The 25,037-nt window shown below is 43.9% G+C and overlaps 1 protein-coding gene and 1 long non-coding RNA gene across 16 annotated transcripts in view; one reads left to right on the top strand and one right to left on the bottom strand.

Annotated features, from left to right (window-relative positions):
• The first annotated feature begins 1,290 nt into the window (after positions 1–1,290).
• On the top strand, positions 1,291–15,869 carry LOC142064072 (uncharacterized). 5 transcript variants are annotated; one of them, XR_012662983.1, is made up of 5 exons: positions 1,298–1,582; positions 6,393–6,495; positions 7,284–9,012; positions 9,847–11,336; positions 12,315–15,869. It is a non-coding gene; the product is annotated as an uncharacterized LOC142064072 (long non-coding RNA). The 5 variants fall into 5 exon arrangements; XR_012662980.1 differs by having other exon boundaries at positions 1,323–1,582; positions 7,284–7,482; positions 8,866–11,336; XR_012662982.1 differs by having other exon boundaries at positions 1,291–1,582; positions 6,393–6,550; positions 7,284–11,336.
• Positions 15,870–22,268: 6,399 nt separating this feature from the next.
• BCAS1 (brain enriched myelin associated protein 1) overlaps positions 22,269–25,037 on the bottom strand; it is a 56,285-nt gene continuing 53,516 nt past the window's right edge. For all 11 annotated transcript variants that reach the window (XM_075108685.1, XM_075108681.1, XM_075108686.1 and 8 more), the window contains one exon: positions 22,269–23,229. In XM_075108685.1, the coding sequence (XP_074964786.1) occupies positions 23,155–23,229 (75 nt within the window). In that variant the 3' untranslated portion in view covers positions 22,269–23,154. The remainder of the gene's footprint in view (positions 23,230–25,037) is intronic.

The following is a 25,037-nucleotide window of genomic DNA, read 5'->3' as shown; positions in this document are numbered from 1 at the left end:
TCTTTATTTTTAATCTTGCTCATGTTTTGAAAGGAAAAGAAAAGAACCATCGGGAGCTAAGGTCTGGTTTTCAGATAGGAATGGCTGCACATTTTTGTTTCCTCTTTTGACCCAAGCCCTCCCCGTTAAGGAAATAGAAAAGAGCAAAACTGACACCACGCAGCCAGTAGCAACTCGGTGCTGCAAACTGTCGCCTTCTGCATAGCCGATGCGGCGCTGCCAGCAGGGCGAGGGAATGAGGAAGAGTGCGGAGTGCGGAGCTGCTGCTTTCGCACACACCTGGCTATTGTTCCAGCCGCTAAGTAAATAACAAAGGGGCTAAAGCTGTTTTCAGATGCCGGTAGTAAACAGGCAGTTACGCTCGTCCAGCTCATTGTCAAAACCTGAGCGTTCTGCCCTGCGATGAGGAACAAGGAATGAGGAACTTTTCCAGTTTTAGTTTTCAGAAGGGCTGTTACGGAGCTGCGTTCGTAAGAGGCCAAGCAGCCTCTGCTTTCAGAGTTCCCAGAACAGAAATTCAGGCGCAAATACAAATCTGGCACAAGCAGGCTCGATTCCATTGAAAACTGAACGGTGTCTCCAGATCTAATTCACGGACAACTCACTTTTGTTATAAATATTTATGTGCTCTTATTAATCCCAGTGGGAGAACTTTGGGCACGCATTATCAGTTATTTATATACTCCCTGCCCCTAGAAAGCTGAGGCTTTTACGTCTGACCCGGGAGAGTAACAAGTTACTCAAAAGTAAAGCCAGTCAGAAACTTTCTGACAAAGCGAGGGTTTGTTGGATAATCACAATTTGCTAAGCCTGAAACGTGTTATTTAAAACATCCTGGGGTTTGATGAGCAGCCACCGAGGCTGGGGCAGGGTCGAGCCCAGCTGCTGGGCCAGCCTGCTGCCCTCGGCGCTTCGCCGCTGCTCTTGTCAATTCTCCCGGCGGGCTGGGGGGGCCCGAGCCCAGCGCCTGCAGAGATCTTCACCCCGCCAGTACCCAGAGCGAGTTCAAAATGAGCAAGCAAACAGGATTAAAAAACCCAAACAAAAAAAAGGACACAACCCAAAATAAAATGAAAAAAATCCCTGCAAACTGGAAACCCTGCTTTTCAAGCCAGCTGTACTCCGGAGTAATTAAACCAAACCAAAACAAGATCTCTGTATTTGAAACTGAGATTTAAAGGAGGAGAATCAGTCTGGAAAGATTCTGCCCCCGGTCAGCATGCCGGTCGATATTAGATACCCTTTGCCTATGTTGGGCGTACATCTACAACTGGAAAAGCACATGCTTTCAAGCATATATAACGTATACTTAGCTTATCTTTGCTTATCTACAGTCTGAACAGCGCAACCGTGGCCAAACAGAAGGTTCGGCGCGCAGCAGGTTTTGCCCGAGTGTGTGCGCGCACATGTGTGTGCGTGAAGTCAGAGCACAAAAATCACAGAAATGCAAAGCTGGCACACAGCGAGGGCTGCTGGAAAAGCTTCACGTTGAAAGACAAAAGCTGATGTGTTCCCTAGGAAAGATTTCCTTGCTCTGCAGTTATTTCACCCAAGGTGCGCCTTTCTGTGTGCATCTGGAAAGGTATGTAATTGTTTTTCTGACTGAGTTTCGTGTTTTAGTAACAGGTGGTTGGACTAATCCTCAGAAAATAGCATGCAACACACAAAGCTTAACTCATTCTGAATACTGCTTTTACCGTACTGAATCAGCACACACCCAGCTTAAAGGTTATGAAACCTCCTGAGTGAAACTATCCAAGTTGCTTACCTCTCCCCTAACACGGGAACAGTGAGGATGTTACACAAATACTCTCATCTGTGCTTTATCCTAAACCTTTAGGCCACGCCTTTAGTTGGAATAAATCAGAGGAGCCAAACCGATATCAGCAGGACAATGCGTGCGCTTAAAATCAAAGCCAACGGCTTGTGAAATCCAGAGTTTTCATTAACTCACAGAATTTAGCCCTCTTTCCAAAGATTTGCCAAAAAGCGTACAGTTCCCCTTTAAATTCCTTTCCTTGCTCCACTTTCAAGTTTTCTTTACTTTTTAATTCCTTTCTTCTTCCTCCTTCTACTACCACTCCTCTGCTTCCTCCCTCCACTGGGGGAGGGGAAAGGGAAGAATAAGTGCTTTGTTGTTACTCCCCTCCCCCAGCTTGTAAAGTTTTCTTCTCATATCCCACTGGAAAATAGCATTTCCCCAACCATCTGAAAAAAATGCTGCAATTTTTAATTGACAATTAGATGTTTGAAAAAGTAAAAAGAAAGAAAAAAAAAAAGAAAGGCTTTGTGGGGAGAAAGAATGCATCACTCTTTTTTTTTTTCCTGTCGGACACGTGATGTGTAACTCTGCAGAGTGGGACTCTGCATCACGGTGTCTACGTTCGCGATCGTATCGCTCCCACCAGTGAGAGCCGAGCAAAGTGAACTAATTGAAAAGTGAGAGAAGCCACTCCCTCCAGCTACTGCAGCTCCATCTTCCTCAATTACTCTGCTTTTGAGGCCTTTTAGGGTTTTACTTCTCCAGGCTCTGTTCTGCGGGAATTTCCTATTCCCAGCTATTTCAGTCCCTTCCACTTTATAAAGCGATCAGCTGTTAAACAATTCCCACCGGCAGGAAGTGCCATTACTCCACTGGAACACTTAATGTTCCAGACACGGAGGAAACGCAGGGCAGCCTGCGCCAGCCTCCCCGCCTGCTCAAAGGCCATCCTAATATCAGTTTAAAATTCCAAGCAGTCTCTTCGCTATTATCTCCGTACTCCTCTTTCAGCCTTCGCTACACCCCAAAAGCCAGCCGACTGTTTGAAAGGGGCAGTTTGTTGTCTCACGGAAGGACAAATGCATAATGAATAATTTCACACGAATCATAAGTGTGCTAAATTAAATCACCACTGAAGACCCTGGGAAAATAACACAAGTCACCAACTAATTTTAGAATCGTACAAACCTGATCACTGAGAGGAGCTCTGAACTGACAGGGAGGGGACTGGCAAAAAAAAAAACCCAACCAAAAAACAAACAACCAACACCAAAAAACCCCAGACTTAATTTGCACAACTGTTGTAATCTTCACAGAGACTCTTCTGTCTACCCCCCCCAATCCTTCCAATTAAAAAAAAGTTTATTACATTGCTGAGTATATTTTAATACTTCTGTATGAACTCCCTTTGATTTTAAAAACTTCCCATTTTTACCCCCACCCCAATGTCCAGCTGTTTATAGGGTTCTATTGCTAACTCAGGGACGAGAAAAATAACTAGGCTTCTGGGTGAATTAATTTATTTAAAAAAAAAAAAAAAAGACAAAAAAGACGACAACAGAAAGGTTGAATGCATGTAATTTGGTAAAATTATGACTAAGGGAGGATATGATAACAGCCTAAAATATTTGATGCGTGCAAACATTAAAGACTGGCATGAAATAGTGTGGGCTGAAATGAAATTAGACTGACTAGCAACACAGTCTCTCCTAGACTGTGGAATATTTTGCTAACAGGAGTGGTGTTTGAATCACTTCAACCTAGACTGGACAGGGAACTGGAGAACATACTACATGGTTAGAGACGCAGCTACATCAAAGGGTGATTTTCAGTCTATGAGTCACCGTGACAGCTGTGCCCCGCTGGGAAAATGCATATCACAAAGCTCAGGATGAAGCACATGAGAGGCAGAGACAAAGCTTTCTCTGTCGAGGGGAGCTGGCTACACAGCGGTCTTCAGCAAAGAGATCAGGCAAATCCAGAGTCTGAGCATCTTTAGGACACGCTGCAAAACCGCCTCCCTTGAAAAGTCTCTCCACGAGGAGACAAGCAGGATATTGATAGTCCCTTCCACTCTGAAAGTGCAACCGACTGACTGACAAGAAGTAAGGGAAAAAAGAAGACAAACCCCAAACACACCACCAACCCAACTTGTCTGTAAACAAAGATCTTATCCCAGAAGAACTTTGACCCTGAAATGCAGAAAGGACCCACACCCCGTGAAGCCCACTACAGACTCGCCCGTGCAGCGGTGCCCACACACTGACCTCTGAATAAAGCTCCTTAATCCAAAAGAGGAGTTATTCCAGCAAAATTAATAAATACATATTTTCTAGCAGTTGCTTTTCTCATATAAATAACCTCAGGCCCAGAGCACAGAAGAATCCTGAAATGACAGGGAAGTAAGTGGGCCATTTGGCCAGACTTCTTTAATTTCTTATTTTAAACTCAGCCTTTAAAACACCGCATGTGCAGTCTGCCCAGGGGAAACTGCTGCTTAAAATCAGCGTATTGGATGAAGATAAGCTGAGGATGAAGATATACCGATTTACACTCAGGGTCCACATATATGTCACAAAAATCAAAGTTTGCTAGCACTGTTTTGTTGTATTTCTGTTGTATAAATCCAGCCTAGTCATTAAAGCCTCACACCATCAGTAAGGTTTGCTGTGATGATCTGCGATGTTTATATACTTCAGGTAACTCTCTCCTTGTTTAAATAACCAAAATGAAAGCAACTCTTCCAACCAGGCTACTCATAACTAAAAGCTCATAACTAAAAACAGAAATCCCCTTTCTTCATCCAAAATAACTGCAGCTGGAAATTACCCTCGACCAGTTTTAGAGTTAAGAAATTCACTGTCATCTGAAAAGAAATGGGAATTTGGAATTAGGCAGGCGTCGTTCTTACTGTCTTATTGAGACAGAGCTGCTCCCGGGGTGCTCCCAGGAAAGCCCACCCCGCTGTACCAGTGACGAACACGGCCATTTAACAGGCACGAATTTGTGCAAACAATAGTTCTCGTGTACGCACAAATTCACCTAAAAACTAGAAATATTTGTTTCATATACTGCAGCTTTAAGTGGCAGCATTCTGTTCCAACCTAATGATAACAATGTTCATTTAGCCCTTCCCCCCTTCCCAGATACACGTAAAACCAGAAAATAAAACTACAGTTCTGCCAAAAGTTTGACTTGACTTTGGGTTGAGAGATACTGGGTTACTGGGTTTGTTCCAAATGTTAAAAAAGTCTCACATTTCTAGACTTGAAAACTCTTGTATTTTTCTTATTAGCATAGACAGCACTGTAGTCTAAACTATGAAACAAATGGACAAAAACAAGTACCCTGCTTTTCTCCTAAAACTAGTTTAAATGTAACCTTGTCAAACCTTCCCGGTTTTGACCTGAACAGAATCCTGGTTACACTGGTGGGATTTCACGAAGCACTTTAACTCCAAGAGTCCTGCATATAATCAGCTCCTGATTTCCTATGGGTGAATTCCCCAATTTGCAGATTAAACCAGACTCTGCCATGCCCAGGAGCACCCTTGCTGCAGAGTACACGCTACGCTGCCTGGCCTTGTTCGCCGTCTGATAATTGATAGGTTTTTAAAACAGGAATTTAATGTATATTATTCCTACGGCCTGACATCCGTGCTATACGATGGGTTTTGCTTTATGTACGTGGCTCCTCCCTACCTCTTCAGCCCCCTGAATAACCGAAAGCCAACCACGGTCAGCGAGTACGATTTTGTCAAACAACTGCGAGTTTGCTGCCAGACAATGCTTGAACGTCTGCCTTTTTTCTTTCAGGTATATTCTCACTAAACATACCTTTATAAAAAAATGTCTTGTATTAGCAGACACAGAATTAGTTTAGCGACCTTTGGGTTTTGTGTGATCTTATCTTGTGGTCTTTCATTTTCATTTAAACCAATGTTAAACTGTGGCTGAGATTATTAAAAGAAGCGCTATGTAGGCTACAGGAAACTAATGTGGGATTGTTTTAAATCTCTTCCTCAACCATCATTCATTTGTACTACTTTTTCTTTTTTGGTTCAATTTACTAATAGACAATAACACCGGGGCCATACCGGCACCCACCCCCCGCAACCGAAAGGTACTATTTTTGTATGGTCTGACAGGCCTGCAATGCTTCTGGGGCCTTTGCACAGTTTCACATCTAATTTAAATTACATTAGTGCGTGCAATTAGCGCCAGTGTGGCAGTGCACAGCCACTTGTGCACGTAGCTGCACAGTCTTTATATAAGACCAGCAAACCGCCTCTCTACAGGGAAATGAAGAAAGTGGCCCATGATGATTCATCAAACGAACAACTGCCCAGCTTCAAAGTTTTGAGGTAGCTTTTAAACCAAAGACGCATAAAGCATTACCAAAGAAATAAGGCAAGGTGTCCAAACACGGAGAGCAAAGATCTGAGCGGCTTTGTTGCCCAGAGCACTGAGGAAGAGCGGCTCCACCGTGAGCACCGGTGCAAAACACGTTGGGTTGAACAGGCAGAAGGGAGAGGGTTCTTGGGACAATTCTCAAAAGCTAGGCTTTTATTTGCATAACAGATCAGATAATTTGCAAGACCTGCCATCTCTTATTTTTTGTCATCAAACAGGAAACAGCAATAACAGAATGTGACTTGTGGCCGATCATGTGACAAAAAACCCGAACGACATGAACCGACTCCTGGACTGTCTACGGAAAAATCACAGGACACGGTTTGTTTGCACAGGCTATTTGATGATTCATTGTGAACAAACAGACTTAAATCAGGTGATTTAAAACAAAACAAAACAAAAAAGGATTAAATTAGGTTATTCGTGATCTCTGTGATCAAATCTCTAAGTGGCTTATTTTATTCCGTTCTACAAAATATTACTTTTTATCTAGACAGAGTGCCCAATGCCTAAGTTTAATGCATTTAAGTGTCTCCAGATAAAGTGGGCCACACGGAGCAATATTTTGAGTGAAGAAGGGGAAAGTTCTGAGCCTCTCGCAGCTCAGATTTGGGTCGCTTCTTTTATTCAGCCTAGTCTGCTCATTCCAAAGCCAGGCTTGACTTTCACTGACATTATAAACATCGCTTGCCCTACTCCAGATACTATGAGTCTTTTTTTCTTTTTAAGCCCACTAATATTCAAACACCTTCTGTGTGGAAACAAAATCAGCAGTTTCTCTTTCTATAACTATCTCTGACATAGATAGCACCGACGGCTTCTGGCACAAACAGGCAGGAGCTTTCGGAGAGGTTATCAGCCGCTGCACGCAGGCTGGGTACACACCCCCAAATCTTCCTGCGTTCCAGAAGTGGGGTTTCTGGCTCAATTCCACTGTCGCTTGGTAGACTTTAAAGAAGGAACCACTGTTCCTGCTTCGCAGAATAAATCATCCTGCAAAATATCAATCGCTCGGTTCCAATAAACCCCTGTGCACCTTGCAGGCTATATTCTTAGCTGTACTTTGCAGATCGTTCTTCTTTCAGCCCTCTCTCCCTCTCTTTTCCCAGAGTTTTATCGGTGAGCCTAAAATAAGTGATTTCTCAGAACACGGCCACACTCTTTCAAAGAACACAGAAATCTCTCAAGAAAATCTGCACCAAGATGTTCAAAAAGCATTGCTGCACGTGGGAAGTTGCGTTTCACAAGCCTCTCACGACACTGCCTCCATTATGCATGCCAATAAAACCAGGGCACAGGCCCTCGGAGGTAAGCGCTGCATTTATTTGGTCTTTAAGCTTTGATAGAGTATTAACTGCTGTGTGATCTTTATTAGAAGCAAGGAAACACTGTGTCAGGCAGCAGCAGATGTGAAGTAGTGTGTGTGGGGTTTTTGTTTTGGGGTTTTTTTTTGTTTTTTTTTTTTTTTTTTCACTCCTAGCAAGCTCTGTCAGCCCTGCAAACAAACACTTGGCCAAATGCTGTGTATCAGTGTATGATGTGCAGGCTTTTTGTGCTTTTTATTTCAAGCTTTCATTCACTATAGTGAGGTTATGGTCAGAAAGCACTATCTGAAAACATGCCCTTCCTCACTATGCTTCTTACTGTCTTATTGACCACAACTTTTACTGTATCTGCTTGCACTGCTCAGGTACAGGGATGCTGAAAGGGAAGCATATAAACTAGATTTATGCTGGTCGCCCAGATTTGCCCTGGTGACACTCCCTGCTTATTATAATAAATCAATACCTCCCTATGGAGGAAAAACTGGAAGCGGCTTATCGCTGAATCTTAAACCACAGGCAGGTCTCTGTGCCCACTCAGCTGCTCATCACTGCCATCTCAGAATTTGCTGGCAAGCTGCTTTTTATGGCTGCCTCTGGCTCATTTGGCCTGAAATCAACAAACTTGACCACAAAAGTGTGAAGTTTTCTGAAAACCTGGCTCCTTTTGCCTGCGGAAGGTTTGGGACCAATCCCATAAGCAGCTTTGCTCCCAGGCTGGGCAAGGGGCAGCGACTCTCCTGCCTCGGCTAGGCGAAGGTGTGCATCTGTGGTCCTTGCACGTGGGTACGTGTTGTCCTGCAGTGGAAGCGGAGGCCTGCATCCATCCTGGGCGCTGTTCCGGACTCCCCAAGCATCCCGAAAGCTCAGAGCTCCAGCCTGTGCCACCTCTTCCCTTCCAAGAGGATGTCTGGCTTACAGGAATGGCACTACTGGAAACGTTTGCTTGACAGAAGTGCAACAGGAGCAGCTGAGCAGGTTATCCCACCCTTCCTTACACCAGGCAAAGCTACAGGGAGATGTAAGACTCTTTCCTAGGCCAACTGACACATTATTTTTCTTCTTCTCCTTCCAGACTGTGTTAAAAAAATAAATATCTTTCTGGCTCTGTTAACTAGGTCTTTGTCCATCACAGGGTTCAAATGCATGGAGAGTCAGAAATATAGACCAAGCTTTCTAGGGATGAAAACACAGTGGTTTTGTAAGCACAAGAACCTGAAATTAAATTTATGGGGTTTTTTTTAACTCTTGTTATCTAAGTACCTGCCCCCTTCCAATAACTTCTCTTTTAACCTGTGAGTTGTGATTAAAGGGTAAACTGCTAATTGCCTCAGCCAACAGGCTGAAGTACTTATTCTTATCACCAAAGAAATCTCAGTGCATTGATGAGCCTGTCAGAACCCAGCAAAGAACCTGAACATTTGCCTCATTTACACAAAAATTCGATCTGGATCCGTGACTCATATCTGCCTGAACCAGAATGCTGACACCGAATACCAAGAACTTCAGACACCACGTTGAGTAGGAACCATCCTTTATGTTTAAAGAGAGAGTTCAGAATATGGTTTTTCCGTTATTAAACTGAAATAGGTATTAGTCAGTTTTAGAAGAGTTTCACCATTTTCAGTCTCAGGAAGTACCGTAGTTCCTAAGAGCCACAGCCACAAACTAGAACCCCGTTGTGTGAAGTATTGTACCAAAGGACTGAGAGGCTTTACAAAGACAATGCCTTCTCCGATTTATAACGAAAGGAGGAAATTAAGAATTTTCCTTTATGCTGAAAGGACGTAGCTGATAACGCACACCCTGGACGGGACCTGCTGAGTGTGCTGTTTAAACTGGGTTGAATTTGCACTAAATAATACCGGAAATGCTGGCAAATTATTTTTCAGCTTCAGCTTAGGGCAGGGACCTTGAATACTTTGAACTAGTACAGACTGCAGGATAAGAATACTTCCTTTTAGAAGCGACTGATTCTGCAGCAGCTATTTTGCTGAGGTTACAGAGATGACAAGTTAAGGACTCCAGTTGTCCCAGTATATGCAAGGCTTTCCCATTAGTAACTCAGCTGTCTGTCCAAGCTCAGCCTATTGTGACAGGTACGACTGCACTCCTATTTCACTCACGCAGTTACGACTGCGCACGGTATTTAATTAATTATGCACGGGACTAGGCAATTATGCATCTCACTAAGCAGTTATACAGTTATCCGACTTATACGTGAACTGAAAGCACAGAACTGACTGTACGACTGTATATATACTCATGACAGCTGTAAATCACGAATCAGGTGTCTTTGCTCAACCGTGTGCAGTTATCAGCCACCGACCCTCTTTATATTTTGTACCAGCCGCGCTTCGGTTACTTCCATGAGGTAACAGCTTTCCCAGCTGGATGGCAATGCTCGCAGAGAAAGGTTCACAGCAAGAGGTTTCACAGGTCTCAAGCAGAAAGCTGAAAGTTGCTTTCTGAGAAGAATACGGTAAGAGTAAACAGCGCCGTTTTTCTTCAAAGCAACGTGGTAAAGTACACAGGTAGGCACGTTTCCTCTCAGCCAGCCATCTGTCCCAGCAGGGCTTTGGCCCTCGCTTGTCATTAGCATTGTTTTTATTTCATTCTTCATACGAACAAGGCAGCGAGAGAAGAACAATAACACATCCACAATCGCACAAAAAGCGACTTCCGTGTTATGGTGTCGACCAACTCTCTCTTGACCTTTTTGTTTCTTCTGCATTTGAAAGACAAAGAGAGAATGGAGCGGAGAATACGTCTTTTCACATACATAAGGCACTTACTCTCATTTATCCTCTCTCTTTTTAATTTAAAAGCACTTCTGTGAGGCTTACTTAACATTCATGTCACACTGTGCACAGATACATTTTTAGGCATGTTATTATTTTTCTCCTGTCCTAAGAACATTGGTTTTCGCAAGGCAGCAGATGAAGCAGCCAGAGCGCTCTCATTTCCCCTTTATCATCACCCCTCTCCCTTTCCGTGACACTCCTTCGCTTTTGTCTGCCCCGCTCCCACAGTCACACCCCCCACATCACCTCTTAACCAGCGGGATCCCAGAACAGGCACCCACGGGCAGCCCACCTCCAGCGACACCCAGCAGTGCTGAGCAGGGCCTCTCCTGAGCCGGGCATCAAGTATTAAACCCTACGGTGGCATTGCTTTATTCTCTGTGAAGGAGGGTAGGATTCACGGGAAACCTGAACAGAGATCACGGGATGCAACATCCGCCCTAAGCTGTCAATTCCGAAGATAAAAAACTACCAAGGCGTAAGCAGAGGAAGAAGCAGGGGGGTTTGGGGGTGCGCGCTGTCGTGCCGTGCGGAGCGCAGAGTTAGGCTAAACCACCATTTCGCTGAGAAGGCAGAAGTGTTATTTACCCAGAGCACCGCTGTGAAGAAATTGCTCTGAAAACATTTTGGAGAACCCTTTCATTAGCCTCCCTCCACGGTCAGAAAGAGCCTCCTAATGAAAACAGATGACTTGGAGTTTACCAAAACGGGGTCCCCCAGCATCGTCCCGTGCTGTGACGTCCCCATCCCTGGCACATCTGCACCTCCCTGATCTCTACGTAAATTCTGATCATGTAGGTTTGGGTTTTTGGTTTGCTTGGGTTTTGTCGGTTGGTTTTTTGTTTGTTGTTTTTGTTTTTTTTTCTTTTGTCTCCAGGTTTCTATGAATGGGAGGACACCAAAAAAAAACACACAAACAAAAAACCAACAACCTAAACCTGCAAGTGCAACTGCTTGAATAGTTTTAGCGACTGAAGCGTCCAAGACACTAAGTCCAAGTGCCCTCTACTGGCATCGGCGAGGAGGATGTGGCTGGGTAACGTGGGTGGGGAGGGGGGTGGCAGGAGGAGGAGGGAAGTGGTGTTAAGCAATAGTAAAAGGAAACTGTGTCAATAAAGTGGGTATGGCCTGAAAACTATAATCGCATAGCAGAGCTATTAAATTGTTGGCAGGCTGGGTTGTTAGTGTAACGTACAGCACATGCCAAAAAGCATATTGCTGGTATGAAAGTAGTACCAAGCCAGGATGTTGAAACAACTTCTGTTTTGGGGGTGGGGGAGGGGGGAGATAGTGAAACTCTCCTTAATGTAATGTCTCTACTTCTGATACAGGAGATGGCTTTTTAAATTTTAAAATATATATTTATTTTTGGCTTTTAAATTTCACATTGGAAAAAACTAGTCAGAGAGGTAAGGAGGAAAAGTTGGTTATTTAGTACTTAATGTCTTTATTTTAAAGCTGAGAAAAGCAGTTGTGCAACAATAACATTACCACATGAATCTGGTCCTGGAAGAAATTATATCATGGGTGCTTATGGGAACTTAATCCATGAGGTCCCGGGAATGCCGGGATTGTATGTGTGTACATGCACGCACACACACTGACAAAACAGTTCATGGAAAATCTGTTTCAGACAGTCATTTTTGGACAGAACAACTCATTCTTGCCCTGCTAGAAAAGCAGGGTGTACTATTTTATTGGTACCACTGTGCTGACATTTAGTAAATTTGCAAGATCAAGAAGCACAGTGTCATATACATTGTAGGGCGTACAGATTTTACTGAGCTCAGTAATCCACAGGATCTTATCAACTGCCTCATCAGAAATTAAACCTAACGTTATTATAGACAAACAGAACAACTGCAGTAGAACAGCAGGGCTATGTAAGAAAAAAAAAAAAGAGAGTTTAACAGACATTCAAGCAGCAAACTTTGATAAACTGGTGGTTAGAAATACATGTAGTTCTGGGAAAGTACTTTCCAATTCCTGTAATAACAGCAGCCCCTTTTTTCAGATTTACTGAAGAGACCACGTCGAGAACGGAGAGTCACACAGCATTCACAAGACAAAGGCACTGGGGAAGCGAAGCCCAGAACAGGAGAGCTGGACGGAGATGGGATTCAGCTGCCGCATGAGGAAGCAACTTGGGGAAGTGACAATTCTGTTTGTTTTTCTGCCAGGAAGGCAGGGGAGGAGACTGCTCTGCACGGTCTGAATAGAACTGGATGGGATTGCGATTACTCACTGGAAGAGAGAGATGTGACGATTACAAATCTCTGTACTGTGTCCTTTTCCCCTGCTATGTCCAGAATCAGTTTCAGAAATGTCATGTACTAAGTAATTCAGTAAGTAGCTGCAATATTTATCATACTGAGAGAGGACGAGCACCACTCAAGGTTTGCAGAGCTGCATCTGTTCTGCACTCTGTGATTCTACTAAATTCAGTTTAGGTAATCCTGAGGTATATGCATTCATTACATTAAAAGCAAGTCAATTTTTGACATCTAAATTCAACATGCACTAGGATAAACCTACCAGAAATGGTGACAAAACCTTCTGTGAAATCAGGTTCATGCATTATATTTTTCCTTAAAAATTCCTTAAGGAATTTCCTTAGGGTTTTTTTCCTTAAAAAACCCCGCATATTATGCATTTGTCAGACTGGAACTCGAGGCGAGGATCACATCGAGTTCCCAGTAACCATGACCAGATCAGCCACACAGTATCAGCCTAAAAAAAAAGCTTAAAATCTTGGTCAGCTTTCTAATATAAAAACAAATACATACAAAAATCGTCCTGCTAGCCAGTCAGCTTAGGGTCTCTTTCTGTACGAAACAGATGTTGATATTTGATTACTCCCTTTAATAGTGTCCATCTGTGGAAAGGGCCGCAGTGCTAGTACACATGCATGAAAGCAGTAATCTTATTTTCAATACCAAGGATACCAAGGATTGTTTCATCTACCTCATCTTTAATATTTCACTGCTGAGACCAGGTTGTGCATGTGGCTCCGCAGCAGCTTGTTTGCAGCCCATTTCGTTGCGAACACCTCCCTTCTCGCACCTTCCCTTTTCCACCTGAGCTGATTCTTTGTACAGTGCGGCAACATTAGCTTTTATATAGTGTTCATCATCTGGCCCAGGCCTAAACCTCCTCATGGGCAGGATATTAAATCATAAACGGCTCAGGACTAGTTCTGATACTGAAAGTTAAATATCCCACCAAATGCAAAAAGGAAAAAATGAGAAAGAGTCCATCATGCCTAAGCATGGACACACTTGAACCACCACATGTGAATCAGGGCTACGGTGAGACTGGAAACTTTGTCCCTTGGAGACAGTTACCAAACCTGTCATGTGGAGGAGTGTCTCAGGTGTAACATACACCAGGAAAACTGAAATTAAACATATATATGTAGCTATCTTTTTACTTGTTCCTTGCATACTAGTCTGGGAAGAGCCTGGCTTGCCCCTGCCTAGTTCAGGGTCTTCACTTGGTGTGGAAGTCCCCGGTCCCGCCAGCTCCCAGAGCAGCAGAGGGTAAGCAAGCCCCACAGCCCCGTTTCGGCCCCTTTGCAGAGGTGGCGTATCAGCCCTCCATCTGCCTCGCCTTGCTCTTGGAGGAGGCTACGAGGGAAAGCACCGTCAAGAGGGAGAGGCCCTAAGGGTGACCCATGCTGCCCTCACCCCGCCGCAGACCCCCCTCCTCTGTTGGGCAGTGTTTCATCGCTTTCTGTATCTCTGCCTGCAACGTAAGGAAGCCCAGCTACACCTATGAAGTACAATAAATGCAAGAACAATGTATTCACTTACTGGAGGTGTCTATTTTGAAGGTAGACATTGCATTAACTTGCAAAAAACCTGATCTTTCCAGCCAGAGAATTGTTTTTCCTCTCTAGACTGTTAATGGCAAGATCCAAATTCAGACTAACAACTAGAGCAAAGACCTCGCTTCAAATATCCGAGACGTTTGTTAGTGATCACAACTGGATTGCTCACATTAGCTTTAATTCTCATCTCAGAGTGCAAATTGAGATCTTTCAGAAGCACTTCAGTACTTCGTGTTCCCTTGTCCGTAGGGCAGAGATCAACTAAACGTATTAAGAGGAAGTCAGACATTAAAAAATGTACTTAGATAAATGAGATTAATGCATGGGGTCTGACAATAAATTTTTGGTCCTAAACACAAAATATTCCACAGAAACAGATAATAAATCATCCCCAAACTCCGAAATCCAGTTCCAAACTAATAATATTTTTCAACTTTTATAGGAACTTACACTACAGTCTCAAAGACTAGTCATCTTGGGGGACCAAATCCAAAATAAATGTGAAGACTGAAAGCATGCTAATACTGTCAATTTGGGGTGACCTTTACACTATCTCACTGCCAAAGAATCAGTTTTCATAAAAGGTTAATTTCTTTGAGAAGGTACAAGCTGAATACCCCAAAACTGAAGCATGCATAATCATCAGTTGCTTAGGAAATTCTTGGCAGACGCACGTACATAAGAACAAAGATACATCTGTGAACAAAAAGCTTAAGGAACACTTTCTGCAAAACCCTAAATACTATTTCCACCCTAGAATATAGACATTTACATGTAATTCTGCCAGTAACCAGTAGTAATTTTAGTACAATGTTTGTTTCCAAGTGCTTGAAAGCACCTACTCTTGTGTAATGGGCTATGAATAGTAACTACCATCTTTATCCTGTCTACAGCAATTACTTCCCCCCCCCCCCCCCCCCCCCCAAGCTAGAAAAATGAGGCACAGGCTTGATGGAAAGAAAGTAAATTTTTCTAAATTCTTCCACATTCAGCATATGGTTTAGTTTCAGTTTTCTCCAAGCCAGAACAATATGCTTTACAGGAGACAAGATGATGAAGGCTTAATTCTGGGTTCAGTTAAAACAAACAACTTTCTCTAAAAGCACATGCTTTGTTTCAAAGTGACATTTGTTAAAAGCCTCAGTGTCCACATTACATCACTGCGGGTCAGCTATCATGACTGACACGGTGACACGGGACAATGAAAGGAAGGCAGATTTGCCTTAACCCTCGCCACGCCACATCTGTACGCTCTGACCACACCAGACTTTAGGTTCCTTCTGCATTGTTTTTACACCTCTTTGCCACAACCAAGGAAGAATACAAACTTAAGATATATAGAGATTTTTCCTTGCTGAGAAAAAAAAAACCCTAAATGTAACCCCCCAAGATTAACCTGATGAAAATAGACTAAAAAAGTATTTCCTACAGAGCACACACCAAGAAGCAATATCTCACGCTGTCCGGCACAGGCAGGCTTTCTGATGCTGGCGTGCCAAAATCCACCATTACTCTCTCACCTCAAGATACTCGATACAAGCCCTGCTTGGGTCCCTCAGTGAGGCTGTGAAGCGACATATCCCCTACTTACAAAACAGCAGCGCATTTTACAGGGAGAAGCAACTTCATAAAGTAAGCTTGTTATTTCTGTGATGAGTGTTCCTATGTACTTACAGGCTTTGGTAAATTTACATTTTAACATTGCCATTCACCTTTAAATAAATATTGATGGAGGGCAAAGCTGTTTATGTTTTCAGGGTTGAAGTTAGGTGGCTAAGTCCACATTTAGGCCTCTGACAAACAGGCGGGAAAGCGTATCACTTCACTGGGTTACAGGAGTGCAACGCGTCCCAAAGGATGGGTTTTAATGAGGGCTCGAGCTAAGGCACAGCTCCTCCCGACAAGTCACACCACGAACGCCAAAGAAAGCTAAACCCAGGAAAGCTTATCGAGGACCCGTGTCTCCTTGGGAGGCCATAGATGGACTCCATGCAAAAGGCTGAGCACATACTCCAGACTGAAAAGATAACAGAACAACCAAACACTGGCCTGTTTGCCCGAGGGATGGTTCCTTAACGCACAGCTCCTGGCTGGTCCCGTCCAAACCTGGCCTTTCTTCCAGCAGCTAACGTGCTAGCTCTGTCTTCCTTCCCAATCCCTTCCAAAGGAACTTAAACCTTCTCAGCAGCTTATATATGAAAACCAATTGGGCTGACTCACCCCACTTGCAGTAATTAACTCCAGCTGGTGCTCTGGGGGACCTGCAGACCCCGCCGCAACAGCAGGGCGATGGAGGCAAAAGCCTAGTTTTTACCTGGCAGTTTAACCGGCAGGATTGCATGGAGGCGAGAGGGTGGGAGATGAGAGTCAAAAATGGTTTTCAGGTATAGCCACAACATCAGTAAAAGCCTTAGCATGGATTTAGTCGCACTGGAATTAAATTTGTGTAGCTCAGGCCTCTGGCAGGGGTGCTCTGCTGGCACAGTTGCAAGCACTTAGCTGCAATCACCAAAATGCTTCTAGTGTGCACCAGTAGTGGGTTCATCTGGCAACAGGGAATTGTTCCTTTAACATCTAAGACCAAGATCTGCTCCAGGATTGGGGATTTAAATATAGATACAGCCATTTTTGTATCAACAAAAACATGCTAATAAAGTTATCTAGCTTTGATCACTGGATTTGATGAAAGATGCCTGCTAATTTGTGCTGCAGACATTTAGGAGGTTACTGTCTCCACCTGCTTGCTCTCCAGTTCTTCTGGCAGCTGAGCGAGAGGACACCTTTCAGTCATCTCAGGTCACACCTGGGGATGTTCGTTTACAGAGATACATATCCAGGGCTGTGAAATACTTCAGCTGAAGAGCTAGCACAGGTTTACTTCTGTATGTCTCCCATAGTGCTTCTAGTGAGAATCACCAGGCTTTAGGAGCTCACCAGGTATCTGTTCATCTAGATGTTTATATGAACCTGATCTCCTCAGCAGCAAAGCATGATGTCCATTCACACATAGCACGGTATCGCCTCTGGAGCAGTGGCAACAAGCACTTAGGTTCATATATTCACTAGAAATAGTATAAACTATGTAGAGATAGGAATTTATGGCCTCCTATACAGAGGCTGAGGGAGAAGGCTTTGAGAAGGAACAGATACGGGATCAGAAGCAGGCAGCCGTACATCTGCAAACTAAACCCTTGCTGTTCCTACAAGCCTCGCGCTATAGCAGCGATTACAGCGCTGCCCACTGCCCCATTAACCCACGCTCCTTCCCAGCCCACTCCGGTGGAGGCTAAAGCCAGCTGCTGGCAAAATCCCACACTTCCTTCAAACCCTCTGTTGGTGCCCTCGAAGGGAGACGCTTCCTGAAGGCAGCACTCGGTGACAACCTGCTTGCGGAGGAATCGTGACAGCAGTGTTTTGATTTGAGCCTTCTAAAGTGAATGAGTGATAGGAAGATTTTCAGTTCTACCAGACAGACATATGTTCTTATTTCTATCAGTCTTTTCCTCATCAGGGGTTATATAATCTTATTTGTGTAGGAACAGGGCATTTGATAATTACATGCTTTTCCAATACCGTGAATCAGTGGTTAAAGAAAAACAAAAACAAGCAAGATAAAGGATTGCTTCAGAGGCAAGCTCAATTTTACGAGCAAATTTTTCACAAGCCATTCTTTTCCTGCACTTATGGCAGCCACTGCCAGCACTCAAAAGCTGCAAAGAGAAAGCCTCCTGTGATGACAGTGCCTCAACATACTGGGTTGCTTCAGTCTCATTTATTCAAGCAATTTCAGTTTATACCGACGAAGAATCTATTTCTCCAATTGACTAGAAACTGCTGACAGAAAAAAAAAATAGCAAAAACTCTGCACCTAAATCCTCACTTCCCTTATGTTTTTCAAACAATCCTAATGAAGAAATCACAATCATCCTTAAAATTTGCGAAGTATTGCAGCAAAGATGAGTCTGCAAAATTCTAATCGTGTTTTAAATGTCCTGAAGGTTGTGTCCAGGGTCTGTCTTTATCATTCCCCCTGCATTGCGATAATCGTAAAGGACCTTACTCCCACTCTGGGTAAAGGTAGGTGAAGGGGTAGTGCCGAATGCTGCATCACCTGCTTACAGTGGGCTGTGATAAAGAAGGAATTTGGACTTTGTGCCTTTCCGGTTTAAAGTCAAACCGCTAATGCTTCCTGTGCAGGAGGCTGTTTTCCTCTGCAGTTTGGTAGGTGGCAAATTTAATAGGAAATGGTTAAGTAAAAACACAGAGTGTTGATAAGGGATTTATTCTCCTCCAAGGCTTTTGATAATTTGTTTTCAGAAAATAATACAATCTTTAAGGAATTTATACGCATCTTCAGCCTCCGTCAAGGCTGCTGCAGAATTTCCTGTTTTTGTGTTCTCAGAACTGCTAAACTGCTGAAGTTGCCAGTAAAGACCTGGGTGTGTTATCCAGAAGAGGTGGAGTCTATAGCAAATCCAGATTCTTCACTGATATCCTCAGATGAGTACACAGAAATTAGAGCTATTCCACCTCTACCCTCACAAATGGAGTCACTTCCCACAGCCACAGCTCATCTGTGCATTTACCATGTCTTTTATCTCCTGTTGTGCTCTCTTTTCTGTGTATGAAACCATGGATTTTGTTGCATAACTCGCCTCAAAGCCAGCTGTAAGCATTTACATATAAAAAGACATTAAGGTAGTCTTAAAACATGTTCTACGCCCTGGGTGCAGAGCTAGATGTGAAGCACGTGTACCCTGGAAGCAGCTTTGTACTCCCTCAGCTGTTAGATCCCGGTCTCAGTATGAGCACAGCGTCTCCTAAAGCAAGGAATCTTGTACTTACGAGGGGCAAGATCCTAATCAGATTCCCAGCTGGAGCCTTAACACCAGGCTGAGGGTAGATACAGGCCTGGCATGGTCAAAAGGGAGAAGGTCTGTACTTTCTAGATACTCTCAGAGGTGTTTATCGCTCTGCAAACCTCCCTGGGAATGCAAACGCAGCGTGATTGATGGATGCACACAATTCAACAGAACAAACCATTTCAGCAGACAGGTGGCCCAACAGGAACCTCCGAAGATGATGTTATGCAAGAACGAGACTGTAATGATGATATTTCCAAGCATATATTCTGCAGGAGCTGGGAGCCGCAGAAACTCCTTGGCGGCCGCCCCGCTTCGGCCAGGGCAGGAGCAGCAGGCAGAGGGGGCTGAGGGGACCCGAAAGCGTGTGGAGCAGATGGTGGGGTGCCAAGGTGTGGTGCCTGCCCACACAACAGCCAGCGCTGCTCTGGCACCAGCCGTCGAAGCAACGCTTCATCTCCCCACAGGTCACATGCGGTGAGGTCTCTTTCTTTCTGTGACCCACCAAGCGATTCCTTACACTTCATAGCCATTTTGGGGCTGCCAGAGAGCCCAGCGCCAGCACTCCTGCCAGATAAAAGCCAGGATGGATCACAGCAGCCTTCACAAACCATCCCCGAGCACAGACATGGGCCAGGCCCCCCCCAGCTTTGCCTCAGTTTCCCTCCCTCCCCTAAAATGTAGAGGGGAGCGTGACAACTCTGCCAGTCGCTCTCCTCACCCTGGGGGTGGGGACACAGACCTCAGGTGACAGGAGACATGGAGACAGCCTTGGCCATGGAGACAGACCTGGCCAAGGACACAGACCTGGCCAAGGAGAGACCTGGCCATGGAGCAGACTGTCCATGGAGGCAGACCTGGCCATGAATACAACAGACCTGGCCATGGAGATGACAGACCTGGCCATGAAGACGACAGACCTGTCCAAGGAGACAGACTTGTCCAAGGAGACAGACCTGGCCATGGCCTCTGACGGGGCCCCCTCAGAGCCACCCCCTCCGAGACACGCACAAGACAACCCGTGGACAGGGCAGGCTGCAAAAACCACCAGGTTTTTGGGGTTCTTGATTTTTTTTTAGGAAAGGGTCTGTAGACTATACTTACACCAAATAAATAATAGCTGCTGAAGTGCAATTACCTGTTTTGTGTGCGCTGCTAATTAGCTGCTGGTTACGCACAGAATTAATGGGTGGACTGTCTAACACCAGAAATCACATTGTTCCACTCGGGCTGTGCATTGTGAGAGTCTGCGCTGGGCAGTTTTGCCAGGAGTTATCTATAAAAACCTTCTTGAAATGCAGTGGAGTTAAACATCTGGACAGCTTCCAGGGAAGAATAATTGAGCTCAGGTATACCTTCCTGGGAGATAATTTGCTTTCGGGTTACGAAAACCTGCGGCACCCAACCTGCTGTGAAGCTGCTCGCTTCTCCGTGCTTCGATGGTGAGCTCGGCTCACTGAGGGCTCGTCCTGGAGACAGTGGGACACATGCGGCAGAGCCCTGAACCTCCCCCAGCAACGTCCTCCTTTACAGAGAGGGGGGAATACACATCTGTCCATTGGAGGGAAGCATTTCTTACACAAAAAGTTGCAATTTTAATCCGTTCCCTGAGATTTTTATATTTGTGAGATTGCATTAGCTTCTTAAAATTCTCCCAGTCTAAACGTAATGTATTTCTTTGGCTACTCTTTTCCTTTGTCTTGGATTGCAGCCTCTTCCAAAGCTTTGCTTTCTAAATAACTTGTTAAGCTTTACGCCCTGAACATAAAAGCTGTACTTTTATGTTTCTTATATGACACGTGGAATGCGGAAGCTCAACTTAACTGTGGATGCATCTCCTAGGACTTTTCTTCCTCTTGGGGCTCCGTGTGTTGCTGCTTTTTGAGAAGGCTGACTCGCTTCTTCAAAACTTGTGTTGTTCCTGTTATCAGAGAGGAATCAAACAAAACGGGGAGTTTCTACACAGGAGGCAGTGCCAACACCAGCCGTTATTTCATCTGGAATAATAGCTCGGTGGCATAAGGGGTATCCATGGCCAAATTTACTGTTTTTCTTGTTTTTCTGCCAAGAGGATTTCCTGATTCCTGAAATTAGCCCCGTTGCCAAGTGATATGGTCAGATCACGGGGTCAGCAGTCCTAATTGCCTCGGGAATACAGAATTCAGTCAACACAGACCTGCTCCTAAAGCACGGACTAGGGAAGAGCTGTTCTCTTCCACAGAAGGCCTGACCTATCCATAATACAAAATTAATATCTACATTGGCCGTAATAATAATATATATGGTCTATAATGTAATTAATTAGCCAGGGCACATTTTTATTTGAAAATTGCTTAAATGCTATTCTAACACAGAGGCAATTACAGCAGTGTGAAGTCAGCAAAGAGCATGATGGCTCATTCCTCCTGTCTGATAACACTCACTACGCTGACATCTGGCACTTTCATACCAGCATGTAACCGCGGTGGGCGTCTCTCTGTATGCAGCTCTATATGCATAGATTTAATTAAAGCTGTATACTCTTGCAGTGTAGACAAAGCCTAAGACTTATTTGTGGAGCAAAGCTGGCTATAACAAGCCCAATTCTTCTCTCAGGCTACCATAAATGGGGATGCACAGAAGTCACCGCTCCTACACAGACCTAGAAGTAGATCGTTACGAATCGGGTCTGAAATCTGTAGGCAGTCGCTCGTGATTGATATCACTTTATGTGGCATCAAAGGCCCATTGTGCTGGGAGGAGAACAGAAAGTACTGTTATAACTAAAGGAGCTTTTGTCTGTGCTCTCTGTGCATAGAACCAGCGGCAAGTTTTGGTCGCCCGCCACAAGTCCACAGGTTTGCAGAGGCCAGTGCAAAAATACCACCTACCTGCAATGGCTCGTATGGAGAAACGTGGCTCCTTTACCTCACTCTTCTATGACTAGTTAGAAATGTAATTCAGCAGGTTTTACAGAATCCTCACTTCATTTCCAGTTATAATCGTTACTCAAATAAAGAAAGAATGACAGCTATTCACTCCGCAGGCAGGGTTTTTGTGTGTTGATTTATGCCTTAATATCCCATCAATCACCAGAAAACAGGGACGTAAATAACAAACTTAGTTTTACCATTAAAGCAGTAAATTATTTTTTTTTACAGGATAAATATTCGTTTATTTTATCATAACAATGTCAAAATATACAGTATGGTATCACTCAGATGCTAGCGTGGATTAAAATGTCAGGCCCACGGTTCCCCGTCCAGGTTAGCCCAGGGTCGAATAAACCACAGAAATCTTAATTTTCTGTAAAATTTATTAATTACAGTTGTTACAAGAGTCTTGTGAAGCAGGGAGGTGCCTGGACAGCCTTGATTTTGGTTTTTATTAGGATTAATTACAAGTGTGGATATAAACAAGTAGCTGATGAAACCACTAAGTTTCCTATCATCTACAAAACATTAATAACAGGATTGTAGGTACAGCCTCGGAGTTAGGACTACGCTGGGGACGCGGGTGCCCCCTTGTGTTCCTATTAGAACCTTAAATAGTTTTTAATTTGTTATCCCACCTCACCAAGACGAGAGAGAAGTTGTCTCAATCACGTAAAGCCTTTGCATTTTAGCATTTTAATTTACATTAATAACCAATATGAAGCATAACTTTATAACCACTGATTCTATTGTACTGCAGACTTCTGGCTAATTTCAGCTCTATTGAAAAACCACAAAAGGTGACTTGGTTGTTTTTACATTTAAGTATAACATTTATCAAAGGAGGTTGGTTTTTTTTTTTTTTTCCTGGCTGCTTTAAAGCTCTCTAAAGCTGAGGATTTGTTGCTCACGCCTTGCTGCACCAGCTGCATTCCTTTGTCACATGCATTTTTTTCTGCCGTTTATTGAATTCACTGCCACTTTCTTACCTTACATACTCTACCCTCTATAGACTTAAAATCATCCACATGACCGTTCTTTAAAAATACTACACGTTGCTTGGTGATCTTTAGAGTTGCTGTCTAACATCTAACGAACAAACCCCGTAAATGATATACCTTACATGATACACCGACGTTTGCTTTAGCCTCAGGCATTTGATGACAGCCATGTAAAGGAAAATAATGAGTCATCTCTACTGCAAGGGAGCTTACAGAGAGCTGCTGATCCTTCAGCAGCCACGTGTGTTTATTACTTGGATTTCCCAGCAGGTAGGATAGACACGGGATCTGTTTGCACTTCTGCATCAGACATCCTTTTGGAGCCCTAGAGGAAAAAAAAAAAGATACAGAAATTTAGAAAAAATTTCAAATATTTCAGAACAGGTAAGTCTGGGATTATGTGTCAGAGTTTTGCTAGCAGATAGTTTTCCACTCATTTCGCTTTGCTGCTTTTCTTGATTTGCCCTTTATTTAATATGCATAAGTAAATGAGCACCATTTGCACCACGACAACCCCAAAAAGCTACGGCTCGCACCTCTGCCTAAATGCGTTGGTTATTTTAATATCATTTTCCCAGTCAGCATGGAAAGCTGTTGTCTTTAGAAGCTGGGCTAAGATACCAGAGACACGTTACTGCGTAATGGTGTTTTTGGTGTAACTTTCTCTAAAATCTCTCTGGCCTAAACGGTTCACTGAAACCACACTGAGAGTCCTTCAAGCATGATTAATAGCGTATTATAGCCAGCCATGGTCTGCTCTAAGTTAAAGGCCATTAAATACTTTTATGCATGACAGGTATTTGACAATGTTAGAGTGATAAAGGCTTTTTACACTACAAATATAATTCTGGCTTTGGAACCAGTTCAAGGCACTAATCCAGCCTAGATGAAGGAAATGCATGATCCAGCTATACCAGCTAAATTTTTGACTGGTAATTGATAAAAACTTAGCTTAAGCTTAAGATGCCTTGACCTGATTTTGCTGGCCCAGAGCCATCGAAACTTCAGAACATAACAGCAAAATGGACCCACAGTCCCTGTTTCAGAGGTCACTGTCAGCATGGCCAGGATGCCAATCCCGTGTGCAGCCAGATGCCAACCTCATTGCACGCCAAACAGAAAGAACAGCATGACGAAGCTAAAGGTGGCTGCTGTGTTCTTTCCCTGCAGTAGGAACCGTGCAGAATCATACACAAATTGTCCTTTCACACAGTACGTTTCACAGTGGAAACCTGACTCACCACTTCAGGCCACTGTAGGACTATTCTGTGTCAGACCGGGAGAGCGAAAAAGCTCAACTTCCTCATCCCTTTCAGGGAAGTAAAAACAGTGGGGTTTTTATACTGATTAGACTCCACCTCACTCATATTCTTTTAACTTTTCACCTTTGAAAATTTAAGCATAAAAAAGAGTAGCCAAAAATCACAATGGACTGAAAGAATCCCCTATCTTTAACCGTAATCTTGTGCAGCTCAACTGGTTGCAATGGGTTTGCTTCTGCTTACGTTGATGTTGGGCTTGGAAGATGCTCTAGAACCAAATCAAATTTTTTGGCCACTTATACGTAGCAGCAAATGGAAGACATAAAAAAAAAAAAAGGTAATAGGTCCTAATATCCATCAAACAATACCAAACGAGCAAGTCATACCGTATTTATCTAGCAACCCTAAAAACCTACACCTCAGTTAAAAGATTTCCCAAATTGCAAGAGTAACGGAGCCTGTCAGCTGTAGCTGTTCCTCTCTGATACGTGAGGGCATTAAGCCATTCCTAGACTGGTCTAGGAAACAAGGTGATACTATTTGCTATTCTTCCTATAAATGGGTGGAGGGAGGAGTAGAGGAGAGGGAGCTCATTTGAGATAATGCCCGTTTTGACTCATTTAGCACATTTGCAGAAGTGCCGTGTTATTTGCTTACACTACAGTCTCCCTGCTGCACCCATTTTCAAGGTGGCTGCCGATTAAAGCAGGAAGCTTTGAGGGAGACTGGCTGATGATTCTTGTTAAACTGGAATTTCCAAGCCCAGTCTGAAATAAAGAACTTTGTTCCTGTCCTTTCAAAGGGCAAATTCCAGCTCCGCTCTCCGATTCAGAGGCGCAGGGGCCGCCAGCTCACGTCGCGCTCTCAGTTA

The sequence above is a fragment of the Phalacrocorax aristotelis genome, chromosome 13, assembly GCF_949628215.1.
Source record: "Phalacrocorax aristotelis chromosome 13, bGulAri2.1, whole genome shotgun sequence".
Taxonomy (NCBI): Eukaryota; Metazoa; Chordata; class Aves; order Suliformes; family Phalacrocoracidae; genus Phalacrocorax; species Phalacrocorax aristotelis.
This window is presented reverse-complemented; position numbering and strand designations above follow the sequence as displayed.